Below are 12,306 nucleotides of genomic sequence, written 5' to 3' on the forward strand. Positions count from 1 at the left end.
TTTTGGCTACCTTGGGAATGTTTGCCGTGCTTTAGCTCGCCGACAGAAGTCTCTTTGGCAGACGTGTGTCTGGCATGCGGGCTACGTGGCCTGCCCAATGAAGCTGAGACTGCATCAGGATGGTGTGAATGCTGGGCAGGCCAGCACGTGTAAGGACCTCAGTGTCTGGGATCTTCTCTTGCCATTTGATGCCAAGAATTTTCCTCAGGCAGGTGGTGTGGAAGTGGTTCAGCTTCCTGGCATGACGCTGATAGACCGTCCAGGTTTCAGCACCGTAGAGCAACGTAGTTAGAACAACGGCCTTATACACTTTGATCTTGGTTTCCGTTTTTATGCCTCGTCTTTTCCACATGTTCTTACGAAGCCTGCCAAAAGCAGTGCTCGCTTTAGCCAGTCTATTTGTGACTTCATCATCAAGGGTGACTGGCAGTGGGGGCGTGGTCAAGCGTTGGTCTGTGAACGGAGGGCGGAGTCAGGGAAGGTAAATGGCAGAATCACTACACCTGATGTTAGTTAACCTGTGTTTGTGTGTCTTCCCCAGTGACCACGTCCTATAAAAAGGAGAGAGAGAGCAGAGGAAGAGAGCTCTCCCCAACCAGAACGCTTGTGTGTATGTGACTGGGAGAGTAGTAAAATAACAGCTGAAAAACTAAAATAAAGAGTTTGAGAACTCAGTTCTGGCCTGCCGTGCTTCTGTGCTCCACCCACCTTAAACGATTGCAACAGTGGTGCCGAAACCCAGGACCGAGTACAGAAGAGAACAGCCTCATGGAGTCCTCCCCCTTCCAGGACCTGATCCATGCCCTCGCCACGGCCCAACAGAGCCAGCATCAGGCGCTGGTCACCCTCCGGAAGGAGCAGGAACAACGGTTTGAAGCTCTGGTGCTGGCGCAGCAGGAAGATCGCCAGGCGTTCGGGCACCTGCTCGCGTCAGCGGGGTCCACCATCACCACCGCCGCGGACCCTCCCCACCTCACCCTAACGAAGATGGGTCCGCACGATGACCCTGAAGCCTTCCTCGCTCTGTTTGAGAAGGCAGCAGAGGCGTGGGGTTGGCCGGTGGAACAGCGCGCGGCACGCCTCCTCCCCCTGCTAACAGGCGAGGTGCAGCTGGCCGCGCTACAGCTCCCTGCCGACAGCCGGCTGGCCTACGCCGACCTCCGCAGGGCCATCCTCCAACGTGTGGGGCGCACCCCGGAGCAGCAACGGCAGTGCTTCCGCGCGCTGCGCCTGGAGGAGGTCGGTTGGCCGTTCGCGTTTGGCCAGCAACTCCGGGACGCCTGCCGGCGGTGGCTGAGGGCCGACAACCACGACGCCGAGGGAATCATCGACCTGGTGGCGCTGGAACAGTTCATCGCCCGACTTCCAGAAGGAGCAGCAGAGTGGGTCCAGTGCCATCGCCCGGCGTCGCTGAATCAGGCTATCGAGCTGGCGGAGGACCATATGGTGGCTGTTCCGACGGCAGGACAGCGTGTCTCCTCTTCTCCCCTCTCTCCTCTCTCTCTCTCTCTCTCTCTCTCTCTCTCCCCCCTTCTGCTTCCTGTCCTCACCCCATTCCCCCACCGCGGAGGTGGGGGCCGGCTCCACCCCAGCCGGCCTGTGGTGCCCTACCGTTTCCTACTTCCATGTCTGTGTCTTCCCCCCCTCAGGTGAGTGAGCTCCCAAACACCGGTGCAGAGAGAGAGCCTGGGCCGGTTTGCTGGCACTGCGGGGAGACTCTGCAGCATGCGTTTGACCAAGTGAGAGTAATCGATGGTCAAACGCTCCAACCAAACGCCACCCTGTCCTTCCCCTATTTCTCCATTATGAGGGATAGATTATATAGAGCGATGCAGGACACTCAGACTAAGGAGCCGATAACACAACTTTTGATCCCAAAGAGACACCGGGAATTGGTGTTCCAGGCGGCTCACTTTAATCCCATGACTGGACACTTGGGGCAGGATAAGACACTAGCCCGAATAATAGCCCGGTTCTATTGGCCAGGGATTCGCGGCAATGTCCGTAGGTGGTGTACGGCATGCCGCAAATGCCAGTTAGTAAATCCAGTGGCCATCCCAAAAGCGCCTTTGCGCCCTCTACCATTAATTGAGACCCCATTCAAAAGAATTGGGATGGATCTCGTCAGGCCAATAGATCGGTCAACACGAGGGTATCGCTTTATTTTAGTTCTGGTGGACTATGCAATGCGTTATCCGGAAGCAGTGCCGCTTCGCAATATCTCCGCACGTAGTATTGCGGAAGCACTCTTCCACATCATCTCCCGAGTCGGAATCCCCAAAGAGATTCTGACTGATCAGGGCACTATGTTTGTCATGCACACTGCGCAAACTGTATGGGTTACTGGGAATCAAGCCGATCCGCACCAGCGTTTATCACCCTCAAACGGACGGCTTAGTCGAACGGTTTAATCGCACCCTCGAAAATATAATTTAAAAATTTGTAAGCGAGGATGCACGTAACTGGGATAAATGGCTCGAGCCCCTGCTTTTCGCAGTGCGAGAGGTCCACAAGCCTCCACGGGGTTCTCCCCGTTCGAATTATTATATGGGCATAAGCTGCGTGGCATCCTAGATGTGCTGCAGGAAAATTGGGAGGAGGGACCTTCCCCGAGCAAAAATGAAATTCAATACGTTATTGACCTTTGCGCAAAACTCCACACACTCACACACCTAACCCAGGAGAATTTGCGGCAGGCTCAAGAACGGCAAATCCGCCTGTACGACAGGGGCACGCGCCTTAGGGAGTTCGCACCGGGAGATAAAGTACTCGTGCTGTTGCCCACGTCGAGCTCCAAATAGATTGCCAAGTGGCAAGGACCCTTTGAGGTCACATGGCGAGTCGGGGACGTCGACTATGAGGTGCGGTGAACGGACAGGGCTGGGGTATTACAGATTTACCACCTCAATCTTTTAAAACTTTGGAACGAGGAGGTCCCTGTGGCGTTGGTGTCGGTGGTTCCAGAGAAGGCGGAGCTGAGGCCGGAGGTTCAAAAAGTAAAATTGACCTCGCCCACCACTCCGGTCCCCTGTGGAGACCACCTCTCTTTGACCCAACTCACAGAGGTTGCCCAGTTGCAGACAGAATTTTCTGATGTATTCTCGCCCCTGCCCGGCTGCACCCACCTCATAGAACACCACATTGAGACGCCCCTGGGGGTGGTAGTGCGCAGCCACCCTTACAGACTGCCTGAACACAAAAAAAGGTGGTTCGGGAAGAACTCGAGGCCATGCTCGACATGGGCATCGTCGAGGAGTCCCACAGTGACTGGAGCAGCTCGGTGGTCTTGGTTCCCAAGGCCGATGGGTCGGTCCGGTTCTGTGTGGACTACAGAAAAGTCAACGCGGGGTCTAAATTTGATGCATACCCAATGCCTCGTATTGACGAGTTGCTTGATCGACTAGGCACGGCTTGTTTTTATTCAACACTGGATTTGACAAAGGGATATTGGCAGATCCCCTTGACTCCATTATCCCGAGAGAAAACAGCCTTTTCCACACCGTTTGGCTTACACCAGTTTGTCACACGTCCTTTTGGGCTGTTTGGGGCGCCCGCTACGTTCCAGCGGCTTATGGATAGGGTCCTCCGCCCCCATGCCACCTATGCGGCCGCATACCTTGACGACATTATTATCTATAGTAATGACTGGCCGCGGCATGTACAACACCTGAGGGCCGTCCTTAGGTCGCTGAGGTGAGCGGGTCTCACAGCCAACCCGAAGAAGTGTGCAGTTGGGCGGGTGGAAGTATGGTATCTGGGCTTCCACTTGGGCAATGGGCAGGTGCGTCCCCAAATTAATAAGACTGCAGCGATTGTGGCTTGCCCAAGACCAAAAAGGGGGTGAGACAGTTCCTGGGGCTGGCTGGCTACTATCGTAGGTTTATACCTAATTATTCGGACGTCACCAGCCCGCTAACTGATCTCACTAAAAAGGGGGCACCAGATCCGGTCCAGTGGACGGAGCAATGCCAGCGGGCTTTCTCTGAGGTAAAGGCTGCACTGTGTGGGGGGCCACTATTACACTCCCCTGACTTCACTCTCCCCTTTATTTTGCAGATGGACGCGTCGGGCTGGGGGCTGTTCTGTCCTAGGAGGGGAAGGACCGCCCAGTGCTGTACATCAGCAGGAAGCTGTCGGTGCGTGAGGGCCGCTACAGCACTATAGAGAAGGAGTGCCTTGCCATCAAGTGGGCGGTCCTCGCCCTCCGCTACTACCTACTGGGACGCCCTTTCACCCTCTGTTCGGACCACGCGCCCCTCCAGTGGCTCCACCGCATGAAGGATGCCAATGCACGGATCACCCGTTGGTATCTGGCACTCCAGCCGTTTAAGTTCAAGGTGATCCACAGGCCGGGGGCGCAGATGGTTGTGGCGGATTTCCTCTCCTGTCAAGGGGGGGGGGGGGGGGGGGAGTTGGCTGCAGGCCGGACGGCTCGCCGGTCTGAGTCGGGTGGTGGGGGTATGTGGCAGTGGGGGTGTGGTCAAGCATCGGTCTGTGAACGGAGAGCTGAGTCAGGGAAGGTAAGTGGCAGAATCACTACACCTGATGTTTGTTAGTTAACTTGTGTTTGTGTGTCTTCCCCAGTGACCACGCCCTATAAAAAGGAGAGAGAGCAGAGGAAGAGAGCTCTCCCCAACCAGAACGCGTGTGTGTGAGTGAGACTGGGAGAGTAGTAAAATAACAGCTGAAAAGCTAAAATAAAGAGTTTGAGAACTCCGTTCTGGCCTGCCGTGCTTCTGTGCTCCACCCACCTTAAACGATTGCAACAGTGACATTCCTGGAGAGTGTGCTTCCAAGGTAGGTGAATTTTTCCACGACGTTCAGTCTGTGCCCGTTGATGGTAATGTTGGGAGCACTGTATGGCTTTACTGGCGCTGGCTGATGCATGACTTCTGTCTTTTTGGTGCTGATGGTTAGGCCAAAGTTACTACAGGCATTCAAGGATATGTCGACCGTGTGTTGCAGATCAGATTCTGACGCGGCATTCAGGGCGCAATCATTGGCAAAGAGAAGGTCGTTGATGGTATCAGTCAAGACCTTTAGTTTTAGCCTGCAGCCTTCTTAGATTGAACAGGGAGCCATCAGTACGGTATTTGATACCAATGCCCACCTCAGCATCTCCAAAGGCATCGCTCAACATGGCCGAAAACATTAGACTGAACAAGGTGGGGGCGAGGACACATCCTTGCTTCACTCCATTGGAGACGAGAAATGGATCAGAGGTCTCTCCATTTTCCTGGACTCTTGCTAGCATGCCGTCATGAAGTTGACGCACGATGTTTACGAACTTGCTGGGGCAACCGTACTTTGCCATAATTCTCCAAAGACCATCTCTACTCACAGCGTCAAATGCCTTCATCAAATCGACGTAAGTGGAATAAAGGTCAACATTTTGTTCCTGACACTTCTCCTGGAGTTGTCTGGCAGCAAACACCATGTCCGTAGTCCTGTGCTCTTTCCGAAAGCCACACTGACTCTCTGGTAGTAGACCTTGCTCGAGATGTGCAATGAGGCAGTTGAGTAAAACTCTGGCCAAGATCTTTCCTGCGACAGCCAGCAGGGAGATTCCGCAGTGATTGTCGCAGATACGATGGTTACCTTTGTGCTTGTAGAGGTGCATGATGGATGCATCCTTAAAGTCCTGTGGCACAACCTCATGAAGCCAGATGAGCTGAAAAAGCTGGTGGAGTTTCTCAGTCAGGGCTACTCCCCCCTCTTTATAGACTTCAGCTGGAATGGAGTCTAAACCTAGAGCTTTGCCACTTGAGAGAAGATGGATAGCTTTCTCAATTTCCTCAAATGTTGGTATGGCATCCATGGTCTCGTCAATAGGAACCTGAAGTAGCCTGTTGATGGCTTCATCGTTCATTGATGAGGGCCTACAACCCCGATTCCAAAAAAGTTGGGACAAAGTACAAATTGTAAATAAAAACGGAATGCAATAATTTACAAATCTCAAAAACTGATATTGTATTCACAATAGAACATAGACAACATATCGAATGTCGAAAGTGAGACATTTTGAAATTTCATGCCAAATATTGGCTCATTTGAAATTTCATGACAGCAACACATCTCAAAAAAGTTGGGACAGGGGCAATAAGAGGCTGGAAAAGTTAAAGGTACAAAAAAGGAACAGCTGGTGGACCAAATTGCAACTTATTAGGTCAATTGGCAATAGGCCATTAACATGACTGAGTATAAAAAGAGCATCTTGGAGTGGCAGCGGCTCTCAGAAGTAAAGATGGGAAGAGGATCACCAATCCCCCTAATTCTGTATCATCAAATAGTGGAGCAATATCAGAAAGGAGTTCGACAGTGTAAAATTGCAAAGAGTTTAAACATATCGTCATCTACAGTGCATAATATCATCAAAAAGATTCATAGAATCTGGAAGAATCTCTGTGCGTAAGGGTCAAGGCCGGAAAACCATACCGGGTGCCCGTGATCTTCGGGCCCTTAGACGGCACTGCATCACATACAGGCATGCTTCTGTAATGGAAATCACGAAATGGGCTCAGGAATATTTCCAGAGAACATTATCTGTGAACACAATTCACCATGCCGTCCACCGTTGCCAGCTAAAACACTATAGTTCAAAGAAGAAGCTGTATCTAAACATGATCCAGAAGCGCAGACGTCTTCTCTGGGCCAAGGCTCATTTAAAATGGACTGTGGCAAAGTGGAAAACTGTTCTGTGGTCAGACAAATCAAAATTTGAAGTTCTTTATGGAAATCAGGGACGCCGTGTCATTCGGACTAAAGAGGAGAAGGACGACCCAAGTTGTTATCAGCGCTCAGTTCAGAAGCCTGCATCTCTGATGGTATGGGGTTGCATTAGTGCGTGTGGCATGGGCAGCTTACACATCTGGAAAGACACCATCAATGCTGAAAGGTATATCCAGGTTCTAGAGCAACATACGCTACGTTCACACTGCAAGGCTTAATGCTCAATTCCGATTTTTTTGTGAAATCCGATTTTTTTGTGAGGTCGTTCACATTAACAAATATATGCGACCTGTATGTGATCCTCAGTATGAACGAAAAGCGACCTAAAAGTGTTCCGCATGCGCACTGCAGGATACGACGACGTCACACGCAGTGAGCATGGCCAGTGTTTACGGAAGTAAAACCGCCCGGTTGCGGTATGACTCATCCAATCTAGCTTGAATAGCTGTATCCCCCCAAATGGAAATCAGCTCCCTAACCTCTGCGTCCTTCCATTGAGAAGATTCAGAACCTTCACAGCCCGAAGCGTCCCTCGCATTGATGTCATGCGCAGGGGCGCAGATGTTTTTTGAACTGGGGGGGACAAAAAACTGGGGGGAGGGACAAAGCTGCCAGCAAACCAACCCCAACCCTGATATGCCTGTCAAACTTGTTAGTAACCATAGCAACCAAGCTCGAGCTCGCAACCTGTGCAGTCTGCGCAGCTCAACCAACCGAATATCAGTCTTTGTTTTGTTTTATGGGAGTTGTTGCAACTATGTATACACTGCAGTGCACCTCAATAAACCGAATGGTAATTAGTCTTTTGATTTTTCCGTGAGGTTTGCCTTATGCAAAGAAAGACAGCATAGACGTTTTTTCCTCCCTATAAGTAGGGGGGACCGAACGAGGTGAATTTAAATATGACTCATCCCACCCTCTATCTGCGCCCGTGATTATGCGCCATGTTGTTGTAACTTTTTTGAGAGACCCGCCGCCTACTTCAGCGCAGAATAGTGACGTTTGTGGCTTGTTGATGACGTGTAAGTCGAATGAATGCGACCTGGCGGTTCAGACTGAAGTCGCATATGAAAAGAGCGGATAGGAATCGGAATTAGCACCACATATCCAAACGGCCTGGGTCGGATTTGAAAAAATCGGATCTGTGTCGTTCATATTGTCAATAAAAGATCGGCTACAGGTCACATATGGGCGAAAAGATCGGATTTGAGTCACTTCAGCCTGCAGTGTGAACGTAGCCATATGCTCCCATCCAGACGACGTCTCTTTCAGGGAAGACCTTGCATTTTCCAACATGACAATGCCAAACCACATACTGCATCAATTACAGCATCATGGCTGCGTAGAAGAAGGGTCCGGGTACTGAACTGGCCAGCCTGCAGTCCAGATCTTTCACCCATAGAAAACATTTGGCGCATCATAAAACGGAAGATATGACAAAAAAGACCTAAGACAGTTGAGCAACTAGAATCCTACATTAGACAAGAATGGGTTAACATTCCTATCCCTAAACTTGAGCAACTTGTCTCCTCAGTCCCCAGACGTTTACAGACTGTTGTAAAGAGAAAAGGGGATGTCTCACAGTGGTAAGCATGGCCTTGTCCCAACTTTTTTGAGATGTGGTGTTGTCATGAAATTTAAAATCACCTATTTTTTTCTTTAAATGATACATTTTCTCAGTTTAAACATTTGATATGTCATCTATGTTCTATTCTGAATAAAATATGGAATTTTGAAACTTCCACATCATTGCATTCCGTTTTTATTTACAATTTGTACTTTGTCCCAACTTTTTTGGAATCGGGGTTGTATTCAGGATACTCTGAAAGTGTTCTGCCCATCTCTCGAGGACTTTATCCTTGTCAGAGATCAGTGTTGACCCATCAGCACTGAGAAGTGGAGACAGTGAGCCTGTGGTGGTAGGACCATAGATTTCTTTCAAGCTGTTGTAGAAGTTCATGTCGTTACTGTCAGCAAAGCCCTGGATCTCGTCAGCTTTCTTATTTAGCCAGGAGTCCTGCATCTGAGGCAGCTTCGCCTGTACGGTGCTCCGCACATTTCGTATGTCATGCTTTGATGTTGACGTCGGATCGTCGAGATGGGCTTTATATGCACGGCGCTTTTCCTCTAGTAGCTGCTCAATCTCCATGCAGTTCTCATCAAACCAGTCTTTGTGCTTTCTGGTAGTTGGTCCAAGGCATTCCAGGGCCGTGTTGTAAACCATCTCGCGGAGTGCAGTCCACACTATCTCAATATCATGGCCATCCAGTACAGTGGAGTCTAAGCGTACTAAATTAGAAAATAAACCTCAAATAATATAGGTAATAATAATATATAAAAATCAAAACAAATCTGACATTGATGTCTGGGATGAACACTGACTGTGTCAGATTTTTGATGGAAATGTTCCAGACTAGATCAAAGCCAAAGTCTAGACATGTTTGATATTTAATGTGAGAGCTCAAGCTCAACGTCTCAAATTCAAAAAGAAAAACTGAGTAAATTAGCCTCAGTAGCCTAAATGAAAGAAGGACCATAGCCTTAGGCAGAAATGGCAGTGAATGATGCAAATAAAGAGTGAGATGTTATTGTTCTAGTTTGGTCAGTAGTTATTTTCGTTTACCTAAGGTTAAGCACAATTAACAATGTAGATCATCTACATGTCATACCCAATTGACAAAATGGGCATGATTGTTTTAACTACATGATTTTAGTTTAAATTGTGTGCAAGTACAGTATATTGATAAGTACTCTTAAATCAGGGTTGGTCATATTTCCCGGTCAGCGGCTTATTTCCCAGACAGCGTCTGATGATTTCCTGTACAAAGAAAAACTGAAATAATCTCAGTAAAAATAGTTATGGTAGTAAAAGAGCCGTTCAGAAAATTATCATAGACTGAACTGGAAAAGGAAAAAAAAATTAAAAAACCAATAACAATGGAGGGGAGCGCTATAAAGATATGTAAGGAATGTGGGTAAAGTTGAGAAAATAAGAGGAGGTAATGAAAGGGGAACAAAAGTCAGGAGATACTTTTCTTGGGGCAAATTTAACGCACAAACCAAATACACATGATGTGAGTGGTAAGATGGCGGTCAGATGGCTTCACTCATCTCTACAGTGGGGATTGGGCTGCGAGTTTTCCAGATTTTTACATAGAGCTCAGTGCTCATGTACAACTCGATTGCGTGGAATAACTGTTAAATATTCTGTGTGGGTCATTTTCACTGACGTCACTGCTACCTACGTAATTACCCACAGTGCACTGCGACTGTAACTTTGGATTCCTTGGCTGAATCCATAATGCACTGGTACTGTTGTGCAGATGGGCCTTCTTACCTGAAGTTAAAAATATTTCATTTTATCAAATTGTAAATTAAGGAAATTAAAACACAACATGAACTGCTCATAAAAACGTCCTTCATTTAACTCATTCACCCCAAGTGTCTGTTTATTTGCACTTAACAGTGATGAGATCTCTCCTGGAAGATCTCCTGCTGTTTCTCAATATTGTTGAGAATTTAAAATTTTTTTTAGTTAAAATTTTCGCATGAACTTGTACATCTCGTATCAAAGTTTGATTGATCCACTGTGGAGTTGTGAATGAGTTACATGTTTTACTTTAATAAGCCTTAAGCTAGGTGGAGTAATGTAATCAAAGGACATTAGTTCAGAATTCACCACATAAAATGTCAATACAAAACTTATGAAAGTAAAAATGGAATATTGAAGGAGCAAAATGTTTTGAACAATCAATCATTTGATCCCACTTCTCTTCGCACTGTTATCTTTATAACTCCATCCTTATTAATGGGAACCTTCCATAATCAATGCCTTTCTTCAGATAATATCTGAACTTCAGGGCCCTGATGCATATTAACTTTCAGAACCTTGAAGAAGCTTGTTTTCTCCACGTGGGCAATTTATACCATGATGCGGCAGTCTTCACACAGATATGGCGTCTGTATAGGGGATCAAAATGGCAGACAACAACGTAGACTTTTTTTTTTAATTTATTTTTTAAATGTTGCATGAAAACAAAGGATTAATTATCAACAATGATTACATTTAAAAACTAATAATTTAAACCTTAAACCCCATGCCTATCTGTCTTGGTCCTTTTGTGAACCACAGATTTATTAACTCACTACTCTCACAAACCTTGTAACACAATTTAGGCTAAGAAGACACCCAACCTTGTGTTCCTTGACTGTTGTACTCCATTCATCATAATACAAATAGCTGGAATGAGCACATCAGTAAGCATTTATCATACTATGCACCTTGTGATGCATCTGTGATGTACCTTTTAGCCTTTGTATTGTAATATTCATTTGATATAATCTGCATTGGTGGTTTATATTTACAGGTGTTTTGCAGATTATTGTCAACATGTTCCTTCCTCATCTCCCTCCATCAGAACTTGAGGAAGAATGTTTCTCTAAAATCTTACCCAAGGTGAAGGTCTTTCATTACACCCTGCTGAATGTGTGTTTTATTTCACATGATGTACATCACTTTATCTTTTTATGTGGACATGTCGTGCATTGTTGATTACAGGTGGTGGTGATGTTTACTGGCCTTTTGGAAGAGATTGCCAAGCACATTGGAGACCTGTCTAGCCAGAACACTGAGCTGCATACGTTCCTCAGAAACATTTTGCAGGTTCTCTGAATTACCTTTTTTTAGAAAAGCTCACAGTGTTAAGATTTACAGGGATTTGTAATGCATGTTGGGTGACATGGTTGGTATTGTCTGGGTATGTTGCACCACTGAACTAGAATCAGCCTTGATTGTTTAAGTGGCACGTTTCACTGTGAATTGGTATAATGACGTTTACTGCCTCTTCAGGTATTCACTGTAGACAGATCGACTACAGGCTTAGGGCTTGACATTAATGGTCGTCCGATTGTCCGAGACAAGTAATTGTTTGGTCCGGACAAGTCAAATCTGCATCTGCTTGTACAATGGGACAAGTTGAATTATTCTCAACTCTCCTGGAAGGTCCGGGAGTCTTTTGCATATTGAAAGCCGCTCCCTGCAGGGCTCGACATTAACTTTTAAACCCATTTGTCCTGGGGGCAAGTGGGGGTTAATTTCCACTTGCCCCCCAATATTATCACTTGCCCCCTATTTTGCGAGTACTACTTTTTTTTTTAAAGAAAACCACAGAATAGTTGTGAATTGCAACATAAAATGAAGATCACACATTCAGTTGAAGTTTGGTTATTGGTTACTTTTTATTTGTAACGGACAATAACAGTTGTATCTGAAATAGTTTTTCCTGTCTTAGTCGATTTATTTCCATTTCACATGTATGCAGCTGTTGTAAAGTTCAGTGTGTTTGTGCAGAACTCTCTCTGACTGTAGGTTCATTACTCAATAATGGAGAAATCATAAAATAGAAATCTATAACAAAGTTTGTATGAAGAAAACAATAGGGTGCCAATACTTTTGAACAGTACTGTGTTTGAGTATTTTTATATATCGGGTTTTTTTTTTTTTTGCTATATCATCCATCTCTAGGTTAAAAAAAAAAAAAAACCTGCGCTGCGTCAGGACAGACAGGATAATTGTTT

The 12,306-nt window shown here is 46.8% G+C and overlaps 1 protein-coding gene across 9 annotated transcripts in view; it reads left to right on the forward strand.

Moving 5' to 3' along the window:
- The window catches only part of firrm (fignl1 interacting regulator of recombination and mitosis), an 84,671-nt gene that overhangs the window by 12,806 nt on the left and 59,559 nt on the right, over nucleotides 1–12,306 (forward strand). For 5 of the 9 annotated variants that reach the window (XM_060917341.1, XM_060917340.1, XM_060917347.1 and 2 more), the window contains exons 3-5: nucleotides 10,946–10,986; nucleotides 11,097–11,185; nucleotides 11,288–11,392. In XM_060917341.1, the coding sequence (XP_060773324.1) occupies nucleotides 10,946–10,986; nucleotides 11,097–11,185; nucleotides 11,288–11,392 (235 nt within the window). Of the gene's footprint in view, nucleotides 1–8,566; nucleotides 10,722–10,905; nucleotides 10,987–11,096; nucleotides 11,186–11,287; nucleotides 11,393–12,306 lie in introns of those variants that run through there. The other 4 variants (XM_060917345.1, XM_060917344.1, XM_060917346.1 and 1 more) reach the window with 2 other exon arrangements.

This window comes from Neoarius graeffei, chromosome 3 (assembly GCF_027579695.1).
Source record: "Neoarius graeffei isolate fNeoGra1 chromosome 3, fNeoGra1.pri, whole genome shotgun sequence".
NCBI classification, from domain to species: Eukaryota; Metazoa; Chordata; class Actinopteri; order Siluriformes; family Ariidae; genus Neoarius; species Neoarius graeffei.